A 21576-nucleotide genomic window follows, 5' to 3' on the forward strand; every position below is an offset into this window, starting at 1 on the left:
ACTTTGCTCTTTCTACCTAGGAAAACCGTCCCACCTGCATTTTTACCACAGCCGTCTTGCGTGGCAGAGGAAAGGAAGGGCAGTTCAGAGGGACCAGGCTGGTGCCTGGGAGCCTGGGCTCTGGTTCCAGCCTGCCCCACCTGATGGCTCCCCCCCAGAGCAGCCAGCCTGTCTTCCAGGAGCGCCTGGGGTCGTATGGGGGAGCACGTGGGCCGAGGAGCAAGCTACCAGGTGCAGGAGGGGTGAGAGCTGAGCATGCTGTTTCAATTTTCCAGAATAGAGGGAGGGTGGCACTGAAGGCCTTGGCTCTGGAGTCAGAAAGGAAGGCGCTGGTGCACGTGTGCATGTGAGAAGTGGCTTTATTCCAGGAGTTCTTCATAAAAATGAGGTCCTCAGGGGCAGCGAGTGGCACATGCTTTGGTCAGGAAGAGGAAAGGCAAAACAGAATAGGGCTGCGTCCCAAAGGACAGCTGACAAGTGCTGAGCCTGGTTTCATCACAGGAAAGGAGGGGGCCCTCTCAAAGGCTCTCTGAGCAGCAGTCCTCTTACATTCATTGAGAGATGCCCACGTTCCCTGTCCCCAAAGGTCCACACTACCCACTGGGGTGGAAACGCACAAGGGAGATGGCGGTGGATGAAACATCACACAGAGGATGGGAGAAGTGTTGCCCTGCGGGCCAAGGGCTCCATGCTGGGGAGCGCAGGGGTTCAGGCCAGGGCACAGAAGCACGGCTGAGAGCACGCCAGCCAGAGCCAGGAGGTGAGAGGAAACCACCGAGAGCCCTCCAGGGTGGGTGTGGGCACCACGGCCCCAAGGGCTGCATGGAGGGAGCAGGACCACAGCAGTTGAGGCACAGCAGGGAGGGGGAGGGGCATGGCAGCTGCAGTGACTGCTAGCTCCAATCCAGACCGTTTGGCGATCAGGGACCTCTGTAAGAAGCTGGGGAAATCCGTGGACCCTCTCCTCAGGAAAATGCATATATGCACACAATGCAGTCTTTGGGGGACCATTTCAGGACATTCCTAGGCCTTCTGGAATCCATGAACTCTCTAGGGGTTCCAGGCTGATTTGCTTTGGGTGGGAGACCCACCAGGGTTCCTGGTACCACCAGTCTTTTCCCTAAGATCACACTGCCTGAGCCAGTGGGGCGGGGGGGAAGAGGAACGTGGGAAACAGCAGAAGCGGTTCTAAGACCAAGCCCTGGGGGAGGGGAGAGTCTCCCAGTGGTTGTGAGAAGGAGCTGGGAGCTCTGCACAAACTGGCGCCTCCAGCCAGCCTCCAGGCCACTGCAGCAGCCGAGCCCCAAGGGCCTCCCTCCTGCAGTGGGGCGGGGTGAGGACAAGTTCCAGCCTGGATGGCTTAGCCCCCATGACCTAGGGATGCTCCAGAATGGAGGTCCCGTTCTTACCGCCCTGCCGCCGACCCTGTAACGCTGTATTTACAGAGGCAAGGGCTTTTGAGAAGGCAGGAGTCAAAAACTAAGAGGGAGGATGGGGCTGTTCAGTGGTGTCTGTCCTTATGGGGTCCACACGGTACGACCGGGCAGGGAGCCAGGGCACCCGCTGGTCTTTAAGGCCCAAGGGAGAGGTCTTGTCCTGACACGTATCCACATAGAAGTGGGATCTGTTTAATAAACTGTGTCCCGAGGCTGCCCCTGGAGATCCCCCTTCAGCCCCTTGCTGAGGCGTGGGAACCAGGGCGCAGGACCGGAGGCACTGTCCCTGGGGCTGGTACGTGTGGGAGGAATTAGGTCCCCGGGGAGAGACCCAGCCTTTTCAGTGCTATGCTGCTCTTCCGTCCTCGTCTTTCTGCAGATCACCCATCCTTTGCCCTGGATCCTATCCCTCCCGCCCCCAACCCAGCAGCTGCCTGGGACAGGCCACTGAGCTGCTCACCTCTTGCTGTTCTCCACCTGCCCCGCAGGCTGCCCCTTCCTCTGCCTTCAGCCTGCTCCCCGTCCACACTGCCCACATTCTCCTCTCGTGCCCGATCCCACAGGCAGACCCCTGGCCCAGCGGGACCCGTGTGGGCTGCTGCCCTCGTTCTCCCCAGCCAGCAAGGGGAGGCCCCCAACCACTGTCCAGACCTCGGAAGGGTGAAGGGAGGTAACAAAGGGCCAGGGCTCCTGCCCAGTCTCTGCCCAGTAGCAGTCCAGCATCCTGACCTGCTCCTCTCCCCAGGCAAGGCCGGGGTGGTGGCCAGGGCAGCAGGGCATCACCCCTGCGTCCTCCCCATACAAGCTTTGGAGACTCGTGTGTCGTGGCAGTGGTGTTTGCTGATGACTCCGGCAGAAATGTGAGGAGATGGAAACGGCCCGCTTTACACTCCCCCACCCTAACCCCCTTCCGGTCCCAAAGTCTCATGCAAAAGGTACAGGAAGCCCCAGGCTACGGTCATGTGTGCGGCAACAGCCGCCACTGCTGGGCTGGGACGTCGGCCTGGCACTTGCTGGTCACCAGCTGGGTGGTCTTGGCCTCCAGGCAGAGGCCGCTGACTGAATGCTGGATGAAAGAGGCTTTTCTCCTCCATCTCTGTGGGGAGAGGCAGGAAAGGAGGGGAAAGAGAAAACCATGATTAATAATAACCATAACGTTCATCCCTTCATTACACGTGTATGCAAGTGGCCCTAGGACACGCCCCCATCTAAATGGTCTGTGTGTCCCTTACAGAAGAGGTGCCCACACCCCACGTGCAAGCCTGAAGCCCGTTCCTCCTGAACGCTCTGGCTTCTGTAGGCTGGCACGAAGAACTCACTGTCTAGCTCAGAGGCCCATGGGCTGAGTCTGGCCCAGAGATGTATGTTGTCTGGCCTGCACGTACTTATTTAAAAGTTGGCTTAGTCGTCGAGTAAAAACCTGCATTTCCAACTTCCCTTTAGACACGGGCCTGGTTTCTTTGGTGGCATCAGTTGGTTGCGGCTGAAGACCTGCTCTCTGCTAGTCAGCCTGGTTCCTGTTCGCCACAGTCCCACCTGGGCCCGACTCTTCTCCTCTAGGGCTTCCCCACTTGCACTCTGTAGGCCCTTGAGTTTGAGTCCTGGACTAGGTGAATCTTTTACTCCTTCAAACAAGATTTCTTCTTCCTGCAGCTCTAAGCTTCTGCCTGCAGCTGTGCAGCCGGTTACCTACACACTTTAATGGGAACTGGTCGCCGTCCCTGCAGAGATTAAGAGTGATGGGAGGGCTTCCCTGGTGGCGCAGTGGTTGAGAATCTGCCTGCCAATGCAGGGGTCATGGGTTCGAGACCCAGTCTGGGAAGATCCCACATGCCACGGAGCAGCTAGGCCCGTGAGCCATAACTACTGAGCCTGCGCGTCTGGAGCCTGTGCTCTGCAACAAGAGAGGCCGCAATAGTGAGAGGCCCGCGCACCGCGATGAAGAGTGGCCCCCGCTTGCCGCAACTAGAGAAGGCCCTCACACAGAAACGAGGACCCAACACAGCCATAAATAAATAAATAAATAAATAAATAAATAAAAAAAAAAAAAAAAAAAAAGAGTGATGGGAGGGTGAGGGCACTTGAGTTCCCCCTATCAGAGTCATGAAGGGGCTCCCGAGGCAGTGCCTTCACCTCCTGGTGCCTCCCCTGCCCCAAGCTTGACAAGGGGGACAAGAGTTGTTCCTGTAGACCATTTTGGAAGTGGCTGGATGGAGGATGGAGTGTGGTTTGGAGAAGGGATGAGCGGCTGAGACCCAGGTTTCGAGGCTCAGGGAAAAGTACAGGGAGACAGGTCTATTTCTGGTTTCTCTCCTATTTCCCTCCCTTGCATCCATAGCCCCTCTTCCTATATCTACCTCGTCCTCTGTCCTCCGAAGAAGTGGGTAACGCTGGAGCCGCAGGGCTCTGAGGGGGAGGGGCCCTGTTCTCACTGGAGCAACTGGGAGGAGGGAGATGAGCAGCACCAGCTGCAGGGCCAGGGCTGGGGCGGCAGGGGAACATGGGGCGGCCAGAGAAGGGACCCAACTGGGAGGTGCCAACAGGGTGGAAGGCAGCGAGGGGGCGTGCTGCAGAGCCCAGATTCCCTTTAGGAATGTGGGGCTGAGAACCAGTCTCTCTGGCCCATGTGGTCCCAGCAGAGAGGGCTCCCTGGCTTAAAGGTCCTGGGCAGTGGGCAGGATAGGGCCTTTGGTCCCTCTGGAAGTCACAGCATCCTACTGGCTTGTGCTCTTCCAGTCTCTGACCTCCTGGGAAGGGTTGGCCACACACCCCATCTGGGCATTGCTGGGCCACACCCTTCTTTCATCCTTATGGCCAATGTGATCTGCACCCTCCTTGACATAAGGTAGGCACCCAATGCAGTTTTGTTTTATGAAGAATGAATGCATGGGTGAATGAATGAATCACCCAGTCATGAGGAAGTGCTCTGCAAATCATGGGATTCTCACTTCTTACCTGTGCCATCAGGCACGGTCTCGGGGTCTCCCTGACTCTCCTGGCCATTGTGTTCTGGCCTTGCCAGGGAAACAATGTCACCTCACAGTGCTCTCCCATCGCCAGTCTTGGTTCTTGGTTCTTATAAGGCAGACAGGGAGGGAGCCCCTCATTTTATAAGTGAGGAGACTGAGGCTCAGAGAGGTGAGGAGGGGTGACGGAGCTAGGACCTGCTGACACCATCCCAGCAGCTCTATGCACGTGTATCTCTCCCATAACTGATACCCAGGTGGCCTCAGAAACGGGGCCAAAGGGGGACCAGGAAGGGAGGCCTAGATTTGAGAAGGCACCGTCAGTGGGAGAGCTGCTCACCCTGTCCTCCTGGAAGAGAGGGCTCAGCTGTTGGGGCCCCTGCAGGATTTGCAGGGGCAGAAGGAATGGGGCCAAAGGAGATTTCTCGGAGCTCTGGGTCAGTGTGAAGGAGAAAATGGATGCTTCAGCTCCAGAGAAGTATTTGAGTGGTGGCTGCCCTAGGATCTACTTCCCTGACTTTGGCCTCAGCAAGGATGGGGTTGGGAGTGGGCTCAAGGCCTGACCCTCAGAGAGGCCGGTGCTCCAGGTAAAGGGGAGCCTGGGGACCCACCTAACTGCAGGGCAGGCAGAGGGGGCAGGCAGGACGAGCTGCAGCGTCCCAACCAGGAAGTGCTTCAGAGCTCTCTCTCCCTCCCTCCCACATGCGCGCGCGTGCGCGCGCACACACACACACACACACACACACACACACACACACACACACACACACACAGGCTGAAGGGAGAGGAAGGATCCGGCTGCTTTTCCAGAATAAAATAGCAAACTGCCGGTCATCCCTAAAGAAAGAGCCGACCCAGGCAACAGCACAGGGGTGGGAGGAAAGCCCGTGGCTGAATCAAAACGCCAGACACTCTTCTGCCCCTCGCACTGCCCTGCAGGCTGGCCAGGGTCAGGAACAGGGGGAGCTACAAGAAGGTGTGGGGGCAGAAGAAGGACTGGACCAGAGCTCTGGCCTCTGTGTCCATTCCTGGGCAGAGGGGCAGCCCTCCCAGCCAGGAATGGAGTGGGGCTGACTGTCACTGGCTGCTGTGTGCCCTGAGCATCCGATTCTTCCTCAACAGGCAGGTCTGACCTGTGTCTCCCAGGATTAATAAAAATAGGGCACGTGAGAGTGTTTGGCAAATGGAAAAGGCAGTGCTCACGTGAGGCCAGCGTGCCAGCTTGGAAAACACTGTTGCTGGATCTGTTTCCCCAATCAGCTAGCAGTCAAGAAATACTTACTGAGCACCTACTATGTGCTGGGGCAAGACTGTGGGCTTAGGAGTCATGCTGACCTGGGTTTGAACCTCAGTTCCACCCCTTCCCAACTATGTGATCTGATACGTTTCTTAAATTCAGTGAGCCTCAGTTTTCTCACCTCTAAAATGGGGTTAGTACTAGGGCCCACGTTGCTGGGTTGCTGGGAGAATTAGATGAGATGACCTATGTAAAACTCCTAGCACGGGTTCCCAGTAAAAGCTCACATTTATTTTGGCTGTGCTGGTCGTCAGGGGTTAGGGATACAGTGTTGACAAGATAAATAGTCCCTGCCCGCAAGGAGCCACTGGATGCAGGATGGACATTTAACAACTACTTACCGTACTTCCTCATGAGGAAAACAATAGACTTGACCTGGATACTGGCTTAGGTCCCCCAAATCCTCACTCTGGAGGGCTTATTTGAGTCTGTATGTCAAACCCGCACTGTGTTCCCCGGGGCTGCCGCCATCCCGTGCCCATGGGCGAGAAGGCTTACCTGCCTGCCTTCTCTCGGGTTGCACGCCTGCAGTACGACCAGGGACCCGGGGGAGATGGAGGTGGAAGTGGCAGCCAGGCACTTCCCCTGCTGCTGGATGAGGTGGTCACTGAACAGCCATGCCTGCAAGACAGGGAGCAGAAAGGCCAAGTCCACAAGTACAGCAATGGATGGATGGATAGATGGTACATAGAGCAAATACACTGTGTATTTTGGTAAAATTTTCTACAAATACTAGGGATGGGTGTATGGGTAATCACTGTACAGTTCTTTCAACTTTTCTCTGTTTGAAATTTTTCATAATAAAATATTGGGGTGGGGGAGCTTAGCTGGAACTGGCCAGAGGACGTATGAAGGGATGCTCAGGGGATGGGGAGGAAGACAGGACATGGGAGCATGTCTGTCCCGGGGTCTCCATGACCTGCTCTAGTTCAACACGGCACATCAACACTCATGTTGCGCGCATGTGTACACAGGAGTCCTGGATGCCCTGTATATACAGGCGGACCACAGCTGCATCCCAGGAGAGAACTGGACTCTGTTTGGGCAGCATTTCTCCCTCTGCAAGGAGAAAGCAGGTGGTGCCCATAGGGCGACTGTGTGACAGGCTACAAAGGCGACCGAGTATGGTGGGAGCAGATCCAAGGAGCAGAGTGGGAGGGGACAGCTTGCAGGGTCCTTGGGAAAGTGCGTTTGTGGAAGGTGTAGGCAGAGGGAAGATGAGAACGGGCAGAGGGAGGCCCCCACCCATGCCCGGACCTGACCTGGGGGCCCTAAGCCACCTACCTGAGCCGCCGGCGGGCTCTTGGCAGACCCTCTGCAGGTCCCCATGCTGAGCAGGAAGTTACCAGCCGTGTCCTGTCCCTGGGATTCTAAGCAATTAGCCCCCTGCTTAATGATGCCGGGGAGCACTTCCTTCACGGGGACGCTGAGAGAAAAGGCAGCGGTCAGGCTTGTCCTCTGCCCTCCCCAGGCTTACCCACACTTACCCAGAGGGTAGCGCCCTGCCAGCTCTCGGGGCACCCAGGTGTCCGTGGGGAGGGGAGCCGGGGAGCAGGCCTGGCAGCAGAGGGAGGTGAGCAGGGGTGCCTCTGGGAAGACTGGGCCTCGCCCTACTGGGTTCTGGGCAGCTCCGGGAGCCCCAGGGCCTGCCCTGGAGGCCAGGCCTGAGAGGGTTCAAACCAGAAACCAGGGCTCCCCAGCCCAGAAAGAGGACAGGCTGGGGAGAGGCTGAGGCCCAAATGTGGGCTCAATAAACAATCTCGAAATGACAGGGAAGGGGTCACTTTGAAGAGGCAAATGTAAAATACACAAATATGAAAATGTGTTCAATCTCACCAACGATTAAAGAAATACATATTAGAGAGGTACCACTGTTTGTTTACCATATGTGTATATATATATATATGTGTGTATGTGTGTGTATAATTTATTTACATACATAAAACATTTATATATTTAAGAGTATGTGTGTATATCTATGTATATATATACACATATACATATATATATATACACAGATATATATTTTTAAATATCACCACCTAGTATTGGCAATAGCTGTGGGATTGGGTGAGAACATAAACTGACCACCTTTTCTGGAGGGCAGTATGGTATTACTTATCAAAAGCCTTAAAAATGTGCACACCTTTGTCCCACTTCCAGTAACTTAGTATCCTAGGGCAATAGTTAGATATGTGTGTAGAGATTTAGTTTAAAAGATATTCATTCAGAGTGACTGCTTATACTGAAAACATTGGAAATTCCTAGATATCCAACAATAGGGGATGGGCTAAGTAAATTCTGATTCATCTGTAGGATGGAAAAAACCTTTAGCCATTAAAAATGACTCTGGTAATGTGGGAAAGTGTTCAAAACATACAGTTAAGTAAAAGGGGCATGTTTCAAAATAGTGTATTATTTTTTTTTTTTTTTTTTTTTTTTTTTTTGCGGTACGCGGGCCTCTCACTGTTGTGGCCTCTTCCGTTGCGGAGCACAGGCTCCGGACGCGCAGGCTCCGGACGCGCAGGCTCAGCGGCCATGGCTCACGGGCCCAGCCGCTCCGCGGCATGTGGGATCTTCCCGGACCGGGGCACAAACCCGTGTCCCCTGCATCGGCAGGCAGACTCTCAACCACTGCGCCACCAGGGAAGCCCCAAAATAGTGTATTATTAAAACATTGTGTATGCACAGGAAAAATATGCTTAAACACACACACACACACAGATATAAAACACACTGTCTTACCCTGTGGGTAATAAACCTAAGGGGGATGCTGGCCCCAGCTGATGTGGGCTGGTATTCCTGGGTTTAGAAGGTTATACATGCACTTGGCTTACGGACCCACAGGGCGTGATGGGGAACCAGGAGGGCTTAGAGTCTGACCACATGCTAATCCTATCTGCCTCTGTTACCTCTGTCAGGAAGAGAACCTGGGCGGGGCGCATGGATCAGAACATTTCCGGCACTCTCTTGTCTCATGTGGACATCCTGCAGGACCTCGAGCAAACCAGGTCTTCCTTCCTCAGGGCTGGTTGGAAGCCCCCGGATTCCCAGAACCTACCCGCTCTCACAGAGCCTCAAGGAGAGCCCTTCACTTTCCCTCCACACTACTGGTAGCAGTGCCCCTTCAGAACCCCACACCCCCTTGTGAGAGGTCGTGCAGTTTTAGAACAGAGGCTGCAAACTGCTGGCCCCTAAGCTGAATCTGGCCCTGGACAGGTTTTTTCTGACCTGCACAGGGTGATTACTGGTGCTTTTAATTAGTTGGCCGTATTTTAAGATTTCAAGTTTACACAGAAAAATCCAGCTTCTTTTTTTTTTTTTTGAACTTTAGAATTTTTTTTTTGAATTTTATTTTTTTATACAGCAGGTTCTTATTAGTTAGTTACCCATTTTATACATATTAGTGTATATATGTCAATCCCAATCTCCCAATGCATCACACCAAAAATCCAGCTTCTTTGGAAAACATAGCAAGGTCAGGCTGCCACACCGAACTTGCATTCCAGCACGGCACTAACACACTGTCATGAGCAGCAGCTGCCCCCTCATGGGTGGAGCTTGTGCATTTCAGTTTGCCACAGTCCCCTCCACTCCCTACAGTCATCCCCACCCACTTGACTTATTGACATTGTCTGATCACTGTAGGATGTAAGTTTGCAACCTGCTAGGTGCAAGGCTGTTGGGAGGCAAAAGCTCCACCCCCTCTGCTTCATCCAGGGGCAACGTGTTATACTTCCCCTCTATACAGAGACAAGGTCCTGCGGGAGCCTCTTTGAGAAGCCAAGGTTGTTTCAGACCCTTCTCTTCTCTTCCCCTCCCTACCCGCTGTTGCTTAGGAAAATGTGCAAGGTGATCAGTTTTCAGAGGTGAGGTGTGTACTGTCCAAGTGTGGCAATGTCACTGACAACAAAGGCCTGCCCACTGATGCTTATGCAGGAAACCCGGGGCTTGGGCAGCAATCTTGAGACCAGATGCAGCTCCTGAGGTGTCTGAGTGGTAGCAGCCCTGCAGCAGCTGGGATGGCCATCACCACCCTTCCTCTGCTCTCTGGCAGAGCCAGGCTAAGCCGTCCTATTTGTTGGTAGCCCTCTTAAGTCTGCATCTGCTTTCCTCTCTGTGGACCACCTCGAAGCTGGGCTGCCATTAGCCCTTATGATGCCTTTGTGGAAACAGCAATAGGCATCCCTTTCTTGAGACACTTTACTTCCATCTGTTAGAAAATCATCATAATATAGATGATTTTCCTACATTATGAAAAAAAAGACAAAAAAGTCTTTTGTTAGAAGACTTTTACTGTCATTTGCCAGGAATGGTAGTAATAAATGTACAATACTGTGTGACCAGCACCCTTCAAATATGGTGTGCTTGTGCAATGCACAGCCTGCCCAACTGTTCCTGAACATCCTAATAAAAGTAATACATTAGCAATTGCTGAGGCTAGCCACAGAACTCTGATCTGGAAAAGCAGTACTGCAGGCAGGCCTAGGAAAGCAAAGGCCTCTCCGTTCAGCCTCCTAAGTTTCTCCACTGACCATCTGCAAGTGTGGCCCAACTATTAGGATCCTGTTTGGAGGAACATGGTATCATTTGGGCCTATAGATCTCCTTTCTAATTAACAACCTGATCCACTCCGGGCCCCTCGCCCTGAGAAATGAGGCAGAACGTGAAGGAACAGACCGAGGATGAGTAAACTGGATAGGAATGAGCTGCAATTTCTACCTTAACAACAAAAAGTCATTTTTAAACGTCCACACAGTGACAAAACAAACGGAAGATGACTTATGCTCCTCATATCACACGGCTGGTTTCATCCACTCTCCTGTCTTTGTGATAGATCCAGACTTATGGTAGTTATAAACTACTTCTTCCTCTTGGTCCTCAAGGGATTGCATGGGGACTGGGGTGTGGGGAGGAGAGACACATCCCCGATCCTCGCAACTCTTCCCCCAGCTCCCCAGCTCCTGTCTGAGGCCTGGAGTCCATGACTCCAACCAGATAGCATGAACTCTGACAGAACATAAAGAAAGACTATGCTTTTTTCCCTCAGAAATGACATGTCTGAATGAAACCGTCTCCTCAAAAGTGGCCACTTGAGGAAGCTGTTCATTTATTACAAGTTTGTAAAGAAATGTTCTTCCATGCACAGCCATCATCTGGGGAGCTGGGGTTATCCAGCTGCCAACTTTTTCCAAGGATGCGGCCGCTGCTCAGACTCTTCTGGAATTCCTTGAGCATTGCTTGCAGAGTCAGTTTATCCTTGTTACTTGTTTCAGTCTTGTCACCCTGTATTTGGGACCCAGGATTGTATTATCTGGGTTAAGCAACCAGCTTACTCACTGGACTTGGCTACAACTTAACTACGGCTGTTTTCCAAAAATCAAATCTGCCCTTGAAGGACAAAGTTTGCCTCCTTGGAGGATCTGCAGGCTCTGAGAGGTGGAGTGTTCTGGAAAGCCATGATAGCATCCTCGGGAGACAGCAGTGGAATAACCCGCTCCCCGAGGTGACATTTCCAGAAGAGACGATGCTAATTTCAAAGTTATTACTGATGCTTATTGACTCTGCAATGTGTTCAGTTAAAAATATTTATCGAGTGCCCATTTTGTGCCAGGCACTGTTCTAGGGGCTGGAGATAAGGCAGTGAACAAAACAGATAAACACCTCTACCCTCACGAAGCTTCCCGTCAAGTGTTGGGAGATGACAGTAAAATTAACTGGCCACATATATGCTGAATGACAATAAGGGTGACAGAGGAAAATAAGCAGGGAACGCTGGGGAAGGTGCAGCCGGCCAGTGCAGAGTTTGGGGGAGCCTCATGCAGCGGGGACAGCTGAGTCAAGACCTGGAGGAGGTGAGGAATGATGTAGCCAGGATGCTGAGAAGGATTTTGAAATGAGGAAAAAAAGAATCAGCTCTGCCCTCCCTACCCCTGTCACTACAGCTACTGCCCACCGTCCTGTCACCCACACACATACACCATCTGCATGCTGCTTCCTCATTTGCTGGAGCAAACATTTCCCCATGTTTTTTCACGGTTTATGATTATAACATTAATTGACACATATTTGTTTAGATCGACGTATCATGCTTCACTAAACCCAGCCCCTATCATTAGTTTTTTCTCAATTTTTTCACAGCAGAGAAGCCTACAGCGGACATTTATTTGTCAACAGGTTTTTTTGCTTTGGTTGCTTTATTTCCTTAGGATAAACTCCCAGAAGGAAGAGAGGAGAGTCAAAGGAAATGAGTGTTTCTGCAGCCTTTGCTGCATAATGCACTGTTGTTGTCCTAAGGGGACAATGCCCATTTCTAGCTCTAAGGCCCGGTCTGTTAAACTTTGGTTCCTACCACACCTCACTCTTAACTCCTGGTGACCTCCTCCCGGTTCCTCCAGACCCTTCGCATGACAACAAACACTGACAGCTAGAAAGAGCCAGATTGCCTGGGCTGGGGAGAGATCAGGGTGAAGGGTCCCCAAGCTGCCGGCCCCCACCCAGGCCAGATGCACGAGCTGAGGGCTGCACTCACGTGAGCTCTGGGTAGACGTTATCCAGGTACCAGCGGAAGGACTTGCAGTTCATCTTCTTCCTCTGCTCGATCCGCGTGGCCACGCTGGAGGAAAAGGCAATGCTCAGTGGGCGTGAGAAGGCCCGGGAGGCTGGCCCCCTCTTTCCACCTACCCCAGGGAGCTAGGGCCAGGAGCTGTCCAAGGCTGCCTTCCAGCCTTGGTCCCTGCCTTAAGTCATTCTCTGACCTGCAAGCTCCTCCCAGGGTTCCTGGCCACGCCTTATTTCTCTCCTCAAATTCCTGCTCACTTTTCAGGATCTGCCCAGCCCACGGGGGCCGGGCTTTAATCTCGGCTTCTTACTCCTTGAGACCTCGAGTGAGGATACCACTATCTGGTCCTTATTTTCACAGAGAGAGCAGAGCCTTAATGAACTAGAAGTTTTCCTTTCCTGCATTCCAGCTGAGCAGAAAGTGTCTACCAACAAGAAAACCACGCTTTAAACATCTTTCCATAAAGTTGGCGGATAAAAACCATCTGATGTGTCCATGGACACCTTCCTCAGCTCCACTGACCATAATGGCCACTGACAGATGACCCTCACCGCCTCTCTGAGCCTGTTTGTTCTCAGGAAAGTGGGGACACAACCATCTACCTCCAAAGGTTTTTGTGAGAATCAAATGAATAAAGGGGACATAAGTGCCTAGCACAGGGTAGGTCCTCAGCACATGTTACTTCCCCACTAAAAGAAATAGTGACATAACTTCTTTTTTTTTTTAACAAGGGATAGATACAAACAAATAGAGGGAGATTCATTGATGATCGCTAATAATGTTTTCAAACATATCTGACCACAGCATTAAGTAAGAAATAAATACATTGTGACCAAGTATACCCATGGGCATATATGGCTACAAACATACAACCAAAATAAGAATTTTCACAAAACAATATCTATCCATAACTGCAATCAACTGTTATTTTCTGTTCTGTTCCATACCAATCTGTAATATTCTAGTTCTCTATCATTTAAAAAAAAAAAACTGGTCACGACTCTCTAAATTGATTTCACAATTAATCCACATTTTGAAAATGCTTAACTAGACTGTAGTCATAACAGTCCAGGGCAGAAAAATAAGCCAACAGGTCACTGTCAGATTTTGAACAGCAAGGGGTGGAGTCAAACCCCCGAGTGTTTTCTACAGAGAGCCATCCTTAAGCACTTCCACAGATGTCCGTCCTGCAGGCAGCTTGTGGACCGGCAGTGCTCTCATAAGCGAGCCCTCCCTGGTTATTTCTCCCTATGAGGCTGCATCCTCCTCAAGGACCAGAACCTTGTCTCTGCGTCATATACCCTACAGGCCCGGAAGAGCCCAGCGGCCTGGGGCAGCTCAGGTGCTAAGGAGACCCTGAGCGCTTCCCTGGTGTACACACAATTTTGTATTTTGCTAAGGTTGTGGAGGAAGGCCAAGGGGGGCTGGGAGAGGGGCTCACCTGCCGAAGGCCTTCCCTATGGCCGAGGGCCGGGCCTCGTAGTAATACTGCTTGTATTCATCCATCCACACCTCTGCAGTGCGCTTGGTATTCCTAAAAGGGTAGGAAGGAGCAAAATAAGGTCACCAGGGCAGTGACAGAGTTAGGGTTGGGCTCAAGATCAGCTCTGTGAAGTACAGGGTGCGGAGACAGGAGTGCACGCGAAAGAATGCTGATTGGGGTGGTATCAATGAGAACAGTCTTTTTGGAGGACAATCTGTCAGCATCCATCAGCTCTGTGGGTATGGATACTCTTTGACACTCCACTTTGAGGAACCTGTTCTACCAAAATACCAGCATGTGGGCAAAGGGACATGTACAAGAATACTTGTGTCATAAAACATTCGTGACAACCTAAATGCCCATCAATAGGAGAATAATGAACTACGTCCACATGATGGAGTACTAGGTAGCCTCAAAAAAGAACATCAAGGTTAGTACATACTGACGCTGAAGGACGTCTACAATTTAGTGTGGAGTGGCAGAAAAGCATGCTGCAGAAAAATCATGCAGTGCGACCCCATTTATATAAAAAACACAAAAAGAATAGACACATGTATATGTATAACTGAATCACTTTGCTGTACACCCGAAACTAACACAACATTGTTAATCAACTATACTCCAATATAAAATAAAAAGTTAAAAAAATGTAAAAAAAAACACCCCACAAACACATGCATCTCTATACAGAAACTATATATATAGATATATATGAAAATAAATTAAAAGACCTGAAATGATAGGCTAGAAATCTATTAGCAGTAGTTACTTTTGGAGAGACAAGTAGATAGTAAGACTGGGTGAAAGGGACTTTCACTTTTTTCTCTCTGTGTGATATGAAGAGTAAAAATTATAATGTATAATATACTATATGTACATATATATAATATATATATGATATAGTTTGAATTTTTACAATAAACATGTATCACTTTTACAAGTATAAAAACTAAAATGGGATAAGGGGAAGCAAAACAAAAAGACAGGCCATTTGATGAGCTAGACCTGGGGAGCCACCGCTGGCAAGAAGGGAGCCTTAGAAGATGAAGACTCATCCTTGGGAAGGAGTGTTCATGACGCTCCGCCCACTCTCCCCTTGCCACCAGCATCAGGGGGGTGGGTGATGGGGGTGGTCTTCTAGGACCCTGCCCACTGCCCCTCAAGATGAAGTGCACGCTGTGGCTGGGGACACGGATGGGCAGACGCTGACCAAGTCAGGGTCAGGACATGGCGTCTATGACCAGTACTTGGGACCCAGTGAGTGGAGGGCAGCTTCCAGTTGGTCATTTGGCTGGTTTTCCAAGACCCTCATGGACAAGGACAGTCAAAACAAGCGAGGCCTGGTGGAGACTCTCCCAGCTTCCTCCTTCCAGCCTGAAAGTACTGGGATCCCAGAATGGGGGACAAATGGGGAAACCGAGGCCCAGAAAGGTGGGGTAGCTACACACAGTCCCTTGGGTAACTGACAGGGCTGGGGTCTAGGTGTCCTAGCTCTTAGCGCGGTGCTCTTTGCACTGTGACCCACCTGATGTAGGTGAGGGCGTTGCCCTCAGGAAAGTTGTAGGGGTGCCGTTTCCTGAAGACGTGGCCCACCCGGCTGCAGGGCACGATCTCCAAGCTCCCACCGCACATCCACACCCGGAAGGAGAGCTCTGCAGAGACGGCAGCCATCAGGACGGGAAGGAGCCACTCGGCAAGTCCCCACGGAGTGAAGGTGGGAAGGAGCTGGCTTCCCTTGCCTTTGGTGTCTCCTTGGAGGCATATGCTGGTGTCAGAGCTCCTGGGCCTGTTTACACGGGGTGCACCCACTCCTTGCATGTGTTCCTGACTGCTTCCTCCATGCGTGTGCACGCACACATCCCACACACACACACCCTCCTCACACCCATCCCACACACACATACCCTCCACACACACATACCTGCTGGCATCTTTCTGGCTGGCCCAGACCTCCCTCACGGCCCCGGGGGGTCTCCATTTACAGCTACCAGTGGCCCTAATGAGACATACTTCCTTTTGGTGGGGGTGTGATGCTGAACGAGCCTTCACAGATGACTGTGGTCCCTAGTAGCGCTGGGAGAGGCGAGCAGTGGCCATCCTGCCCCCCAGAAGGGGACGTCACAAGCTGCCTACTCTGTTTTCCACTCAACAATCCTCACTTCCGGCAAGGACCCACCTCGGCAGTTGGCTGAACCTCTTCTGATTTTCTACTTTCTTTCATTTTAACCCTGAAGTTGGATACCCTTTGACATTAAAACACCTCCCTCCTGTCCCAGAAAATCCATAGCCCTTGTTTTTTTGTTTTTAATTAAAAAAAAACAAACGGAAAGACCATTTTTTTTCATGAGTTCCAGCCTTGGTTCCTCTTCCTACTCCCCAGGTGGCTGGTAAGGACACTTGTGGTCCCTGGCCAGGTCTGGGGGCTCTCATCTGGAGCGACTGCTCAGGGACCTCCCAGGGACTAGCAGAGTGGGGGGCGGAGGCGGCAGGGCTAAGGCCTACCTCCTGGCCAGCCTATGTGCACCCAGTGACTTCCCAGTGTGGTCCACGACTGGACGTTAGGCATATCTGGACCCGCACCCAGGGTTGGCTACGTTAATGGGCTTCCCTAGGTCTGCCTGCAAACTGCCAGGCCTCTGTCCCTTCTCCTGGTCAGAGCCCTGCAGCTGGTTCGGCAACTGAGATTTAGAACTGGGGACAGGAGATCTGCATTCTGGTACCATTTCTTCCAGATTAACTTTGTTATGTTATTTAGGTCATTTCATCCCACATAGTCCATATTGTCCACATTACTATTACTTATTGTCATTTTTATCAACAATGGCAATGACAGGGAATTCCCTGGTGGTCCGGTGGTTAGGACGCTGCGCTTTCACTGCCAAGGGCACGGGCAGGTTCGATCCCTGGTCAGGAAACTAAGATCCCACAAGCTGCATGGCGCAGCCAAAAAAAAAAACAACAGTGGCAACAACAAAAGCGGTAACCATCGTCCATTTACTGAGCACTCACTCCGTGCTCTTTATGGCTGATATCTAATTCTCACAGCTACCATGTGGCATGGGGTGTTATGATCCCCATGTTTTTGATAAGGACTGTGAAGCTCAAAGACGTTAAATGACCTCTCCAAGGTCACTCCATGCTCAGGTGCAGAACTGCAGTGTAAAGTTCACACTTTGTCCAGCAAGTCCCACTGTTTGAACCAGATCATGATCTGTCAGAGGCCGTTGTAGAATCCCTTACACTCTAGTGGGGGGAGGCAGGAACTCAGTAAAAGAAGAAACCAAAATACAAGTAGACAAGAAAATGAGTAGAATACTTCCTCTGCGAAGCAGGTAGGAGACTGAAGCAGGTGAGTGGAGTTGGGGGTGAGGCTGCAGTTTTAATGAGGCTGATTAGGGATGTTCTCGATGAGCGGGGTGGCGGGGGGGACATTTGAGCCGAGGCTGAAGGAGGTGAGGAAGAGGCACGTGACTCTTAGGGGTGAGCGTTCCGGGCAGAGGGACAAGCAAGGGCACAGAGCTATAGAGGTAAGAGCACAGCAGGCAGGAGAGGAGCGAGGTGCGTGGAGGTCAGGAGGGGCTGAGGGCGGAGCTGGCGGTGTGTGCTTGTGGGGGAAGGGCAGATGGTGTAAGGACTTCCGGGTTTTGCTCTGAGTGATGCGGGAGCCCTTGCAGGGTCTTGAGCAGCTGAGTAACATGATCTGACTACCTTTTAAAAGGATCCCTAATGAGAATCCCAAGGTTTTCACATTTGCCACCCTCACTCAAGGTGGCCTCTGGGTTCTGGCGTTTGGCTCTCTCAGGGGAAACAGGAACGAGTCTGGGTTTAGGGCATCTCCCTTCCTTCCACAAATGAACAGTTCTTTTTTTTTTTTTTTTTGCGGCACGCAGGCTCAGCGGCCATGGCTCATGGGCCCCGCCGCTCCGCGGCATGTGGGATCTTCCCGGACCGGGGCACGAACCCGCGTCCCCTGCATCGGCAGGCGGACTCTCAACCACTGCGCCACCAGCGAAGCCCCGAATGAACAGTTCTGAAAGGCCCAAACCCATCAGTGACGAGAGTCTCCTGGCTCAAAACTAGTCCCAGCAGCTGAACGTCTGAGTACCACGGCTAGCCTAGGAATTTCTTTGAATTTTTTCGAAGAAACAAAACCCTCCCTAGAACCACTGTGTGGTTCACCTTTCAATTCCCCAATCACTGAGCCCTGGCCTCAGGCAGAGTTTGAAGTTAGCTATTTGATCTTTCACTTGTTTCTCCATCAGGCCCCAGCCTTAAAAAAAAAAAAAAAAAGGAAGGAAGGAGAAAAGAAAAAGGCCTCTGGAAGCAGCAGAGACCATTAGTTTCCCAGCCCTCTGAATCTTTACAGGAAACTGGATTTGCCAAAGCTCCCTTCAGGCTGAGATCGAGAACACAAAAGAGGTCACTTAGGCCCAAAATACATAAAAGGAGGTCAGAATGGAAGGGTCACTGCACCCCAGTTCCCAGAATTTACTCCTCTGAATGCCTGCCTGGAAACGGTTTCCAAGCGTTAAGTTACAAAGGGGAGAAAATCCCACGCCTGTTTCCACTCCGGCTGGTCCTGAGTTGGAGCCCCACTGCCCATCTGCCCCACTGCCCTAGTCAGAGAGGGAAGAAAGACCTGGTCCTTGCCTCCCAGAAACACAGACTCTGACTTGGATCACACCTCACAACACTTAAGTGGCTCCTGTAAAGGCACTACCTACACCTGTCAGACGTGGAGTTTCCCAGCTGAGATCTGGAAGGCGGCGTCTACCTCAGTTTGCCCATCTGTCAGATGGGTGAGATACCACCAGCCCTATTTACTTTGCAAAAAACCTGGTCAGGATGAAAAAGGAAGCAGTGGGACAGGGCTCTGCAAAGGACTGACTGGGTCCACTGCCAGAGCAAGGACAGGCCTTTGTGTTTCACAAGCCTCAAGGTACCTGCCCCCACAAACCCTGGCCCACTCCTGGATCCCTGGGATCGATCGCCACCCTCCTCCACCACGCTCCTCATCTGGGAGGCTGCCTGTGTGGGCTGTACCCCTGGGCTTCCTTCCTATGTGAGGAAGTTCAGCCAGCAGGTCGGGGGAGAGTGAGGGCGGGTGTTTATCCCCTGACACCTTCTACCTGGCACAGTGGACTGGCTGCAGGCGCCCCAAGACCACAGCTACTGTCCGGGAAGCACTCCCTCCCTGTCTTTCAGACCTGAGGGTGGCTACACCTCCCAGCAGTCACCAGCCCAGCCCTACCCTGGCCCTTGTGGTTCCCTGTAACTTGCCCACGCCGTGTAAATAGGCCCTTTTATAAACCCCCCTTAAATTACCCACATCAGATGTTCCATCTGTACCCAGCCTTTATCTCACCTGAACCTCACCAGCGACCCTGGGGGTTCACTGGCTCTTCCCTTTCCTTGTGGGGCTAAAGGGTTCCTATGGCCTCATAATAATAATAATGGCTGCCAACATCTTCACCCCCCTCATCTCACTTAGTACTTACAACAGCCTCTTGGGGAAACTGAGGCTCAGGGAGGCTTTCACTTGCCCAGGGCCAAACAATTTATAGGTGGTAGGGCCAGGATTTGCAGCCAGGCCATCTGACCCCATTGCTTACGTTTAACCGCCACCCCCTACTGCACACACCACCCCCAGCCTTTCTTGTAGGGAAGCAGCCATGTGCTTCCTCCATACACATGTCTAGCCATGTGGCCACAGGTTCTCTCTGACCACCTAATCTCTTTGTTGACTAGCTGTGTGGCTCTGGACAAATTACTCAACCTCTCTGTGCCTCGGTCTCTTTACCAGTAGAATGGAGATATAATAGTACTTACTTCAGAGATTCAGTGTGAGGATTTAAGGAGTCAATATGTGTAACATCCTTAGGGCCTTACATATAGAAAACACTCAACCCAGGTTACCCATTATTATTATTGTGGTTATTTCCCAACTTACCAAAATTCTCTCCCCCCCAGATGTCCATCTGGGCATCATACTTTCCCAAGTGGTTAAACCAAGACTTGTCAATCACGAAGATTCCTCCAGCTATGACAGGCGTCCTGGGAGCAAGGAGAGGAAAGAGGCAACACGTGAGCTGGAAAATCTGAACCCCTCTAGATGGCCCCAGGGCCCACGCCATTTGCCCTAGCATCCCCCACTTGCAGAGTCACTGGGGTCGGATATCTGGCCCGCTTGCTGGCCTCTGGCCTCTCTCTCCCCAGGGCCCTTGGATCGTGTACCCCTAGGAGCCCTGGCAACTGAAATGGCCCTCCCAGGAGCCTCCAAAGCCCCTGACTCAGGGAAGGAAGGGGTCTCTCCAGAGCCCACAGCAGTCCTGACCTTATGGGCTTGGTGGGGTCTGTCCGGGCAATCTTCTGCTCCAGAGGGATCTGCTCCCACTTGAAATGCAGGCTCCAGTCAAATCCTAAGGGCCAGACTAGGGTGATGATGGGGCTCGGGGGCTCTTGTCCCCTCACTCCACCACCCCCGAGAGTCTCCCTTGATCAGAACCCAGCTTGTAGAGGGCCCTGGGCAATTCACGTACTCATTCCTTCATTCAGAACGAGACAGGTCCCTGTCCTCATGGAGTTTCAATCTACTGGGTAAGACAAAGACTTACAAAGATAAATCAGTAAATGGATAATATGTCAGTTGGGGTTGAAAAGTGCTAAAAATCAAAAAGAAAGAAAAGAAAGTTGGGGTACCCATGCTATTCTAGTAAGGGGAGCCAGGAAAGGCTCTCTGAGGAGGTAACATTTGAGTAGAGACCTGAATGAAGAACTGATCCATGCAGACATGTAGGGAAAGGGAATTCCAGGTGGGGGAACAGCAAGTGCAAAGGCCCTGAGGTGATTTCCCTAAGGAGAAATGCCTGGCTCCCTTCAGAATCCCACTCAGCCTCAACATCTAACTAACAACTGTGTCCATTTATTGGAAATCTGAGCCCCAAATAGGAAATCCACTCTCGCATTAGCTCCTGGCAACAGATTCTCTGGAGCAGCCTGCCCGATAGAACTTGCTGCAATGACGGAAATGTCCTATATCTGCACTGTCCAACATGGTAGACACTAGTCACATGTGGTTATTGAGCACTTGAAATGCTGCTAGGGCAACTTAGGAGCTGAGTTTTGAATTTTACTTAATTTTAATTAATTTATATTTACGTAGCCCAAAGTGGCTATTATCTACTGTATTGGACAGCACAGTTCTAAAGTCTAGACCAGAGCTGCCCAAAAGAAATACAATGCAAGCCGGAGACGCAAGCCACACATGCAATTTAAATTTTTCCAGTAGCCATGTCAAAAAGTAAGAACATATGAGATTAATTTGAATAATGTATTTTTAATGCAATATATCCAAAGTACCATCATTTCAATCATTATCATTGATGATCATATTCATAATCAATACAAAAAATTATTAATGAGCTATTTTATATTCTTTCATACTAAGTCTTCAAAACCTGGTGTGTATTTTTTCTTACAGCATATCTCAGTTCAGACTGGTCACATTTCAAGAGCTCAATAGCCAAATCTGGCTAATAACTACCATATTCGGCCAGCTCTAGACCGTTTCCAGGCGTGCAGGTCAGGAAGCCGTGCAAAGTTGAGGGCTCCCCCTTCCTCACCCCCAAGACGACAGCAGTCATATCACGTTATTCTACCAGGACTTGTGGCAACGGTCCCCGGGGCTGGCAGTATTTGAGAAGCATGTGTCCAAGTTCGGGGGGAGGGAAAGATCAGAGACTAGCTTGGCTCTGTGCCTGACTGTGCCAGGAGCCTGCAACTGCCAACCCTGGCCCTTCGTCCCCAACCCCATGGCTCTACACAATCCCCTT

General features: G+C 51.4%; 1 protein-coding gene across 1 annotated transcript in view; it reads right to left on the reverse strand.

The window, feature by feature from the left end:
• Positions 1 to 345: 345 nt before the first annotated feature.
• Positions 346 to 21576, reverse strand: part of GALNT16 (polypeptide N-acetylgalactosaminyltransferase 16) — a 100849-nt gene continuing 79618 nt past the window's right edge. The window contains exons 8-15 of the mRNA XM_065872953.1: positions 20079 to 20163; positions 19695 to 19798; positions 15270 to 15396; positions 13703 to 13795; positions 12232 to 12315; positions 6984 to 7125; positions 6198 to 6320; positions 346 to 2532 (exon numbers count right to left, since the gene is read on the reverse strand). Of these exons, the coding sequence (XP_065729025.1) occupies positions 2395 to 2532; positions 6198 to 6320; positions 6984 to 7125; positions 12232 to 12315; positions 13703 to 13795; positions 15270 to 15396; positions 19695 to 19798; positions 20079 to 20163 (896 nt within the window). The 3' untranslated portion in view covers positions 346 to 2394. The remainder of the gene's footprint in view (positions 2533 to 6197; positions 6321 to 6983; positions 7126 to 12231; positions 12316 to 13702; positions 13796 to 15269; positions 15397 to 19694; positions 19799 to 20078; positions 20164 to 21576) is intronic.

This window comes from Phocoena phocoena, chromosome 2 (assembly GCF_963924675.1).
Source record: "Phocoena phocoena chromosome 2, mPhoPho1.1, whole genome shotgun sequence".
Lineage (NCBI taxonomy): Eukaryota > Metazoa > Chordata > Mammalia > Artiodactyla > Phocoenidae > Phocoena > Phocoena phocoena.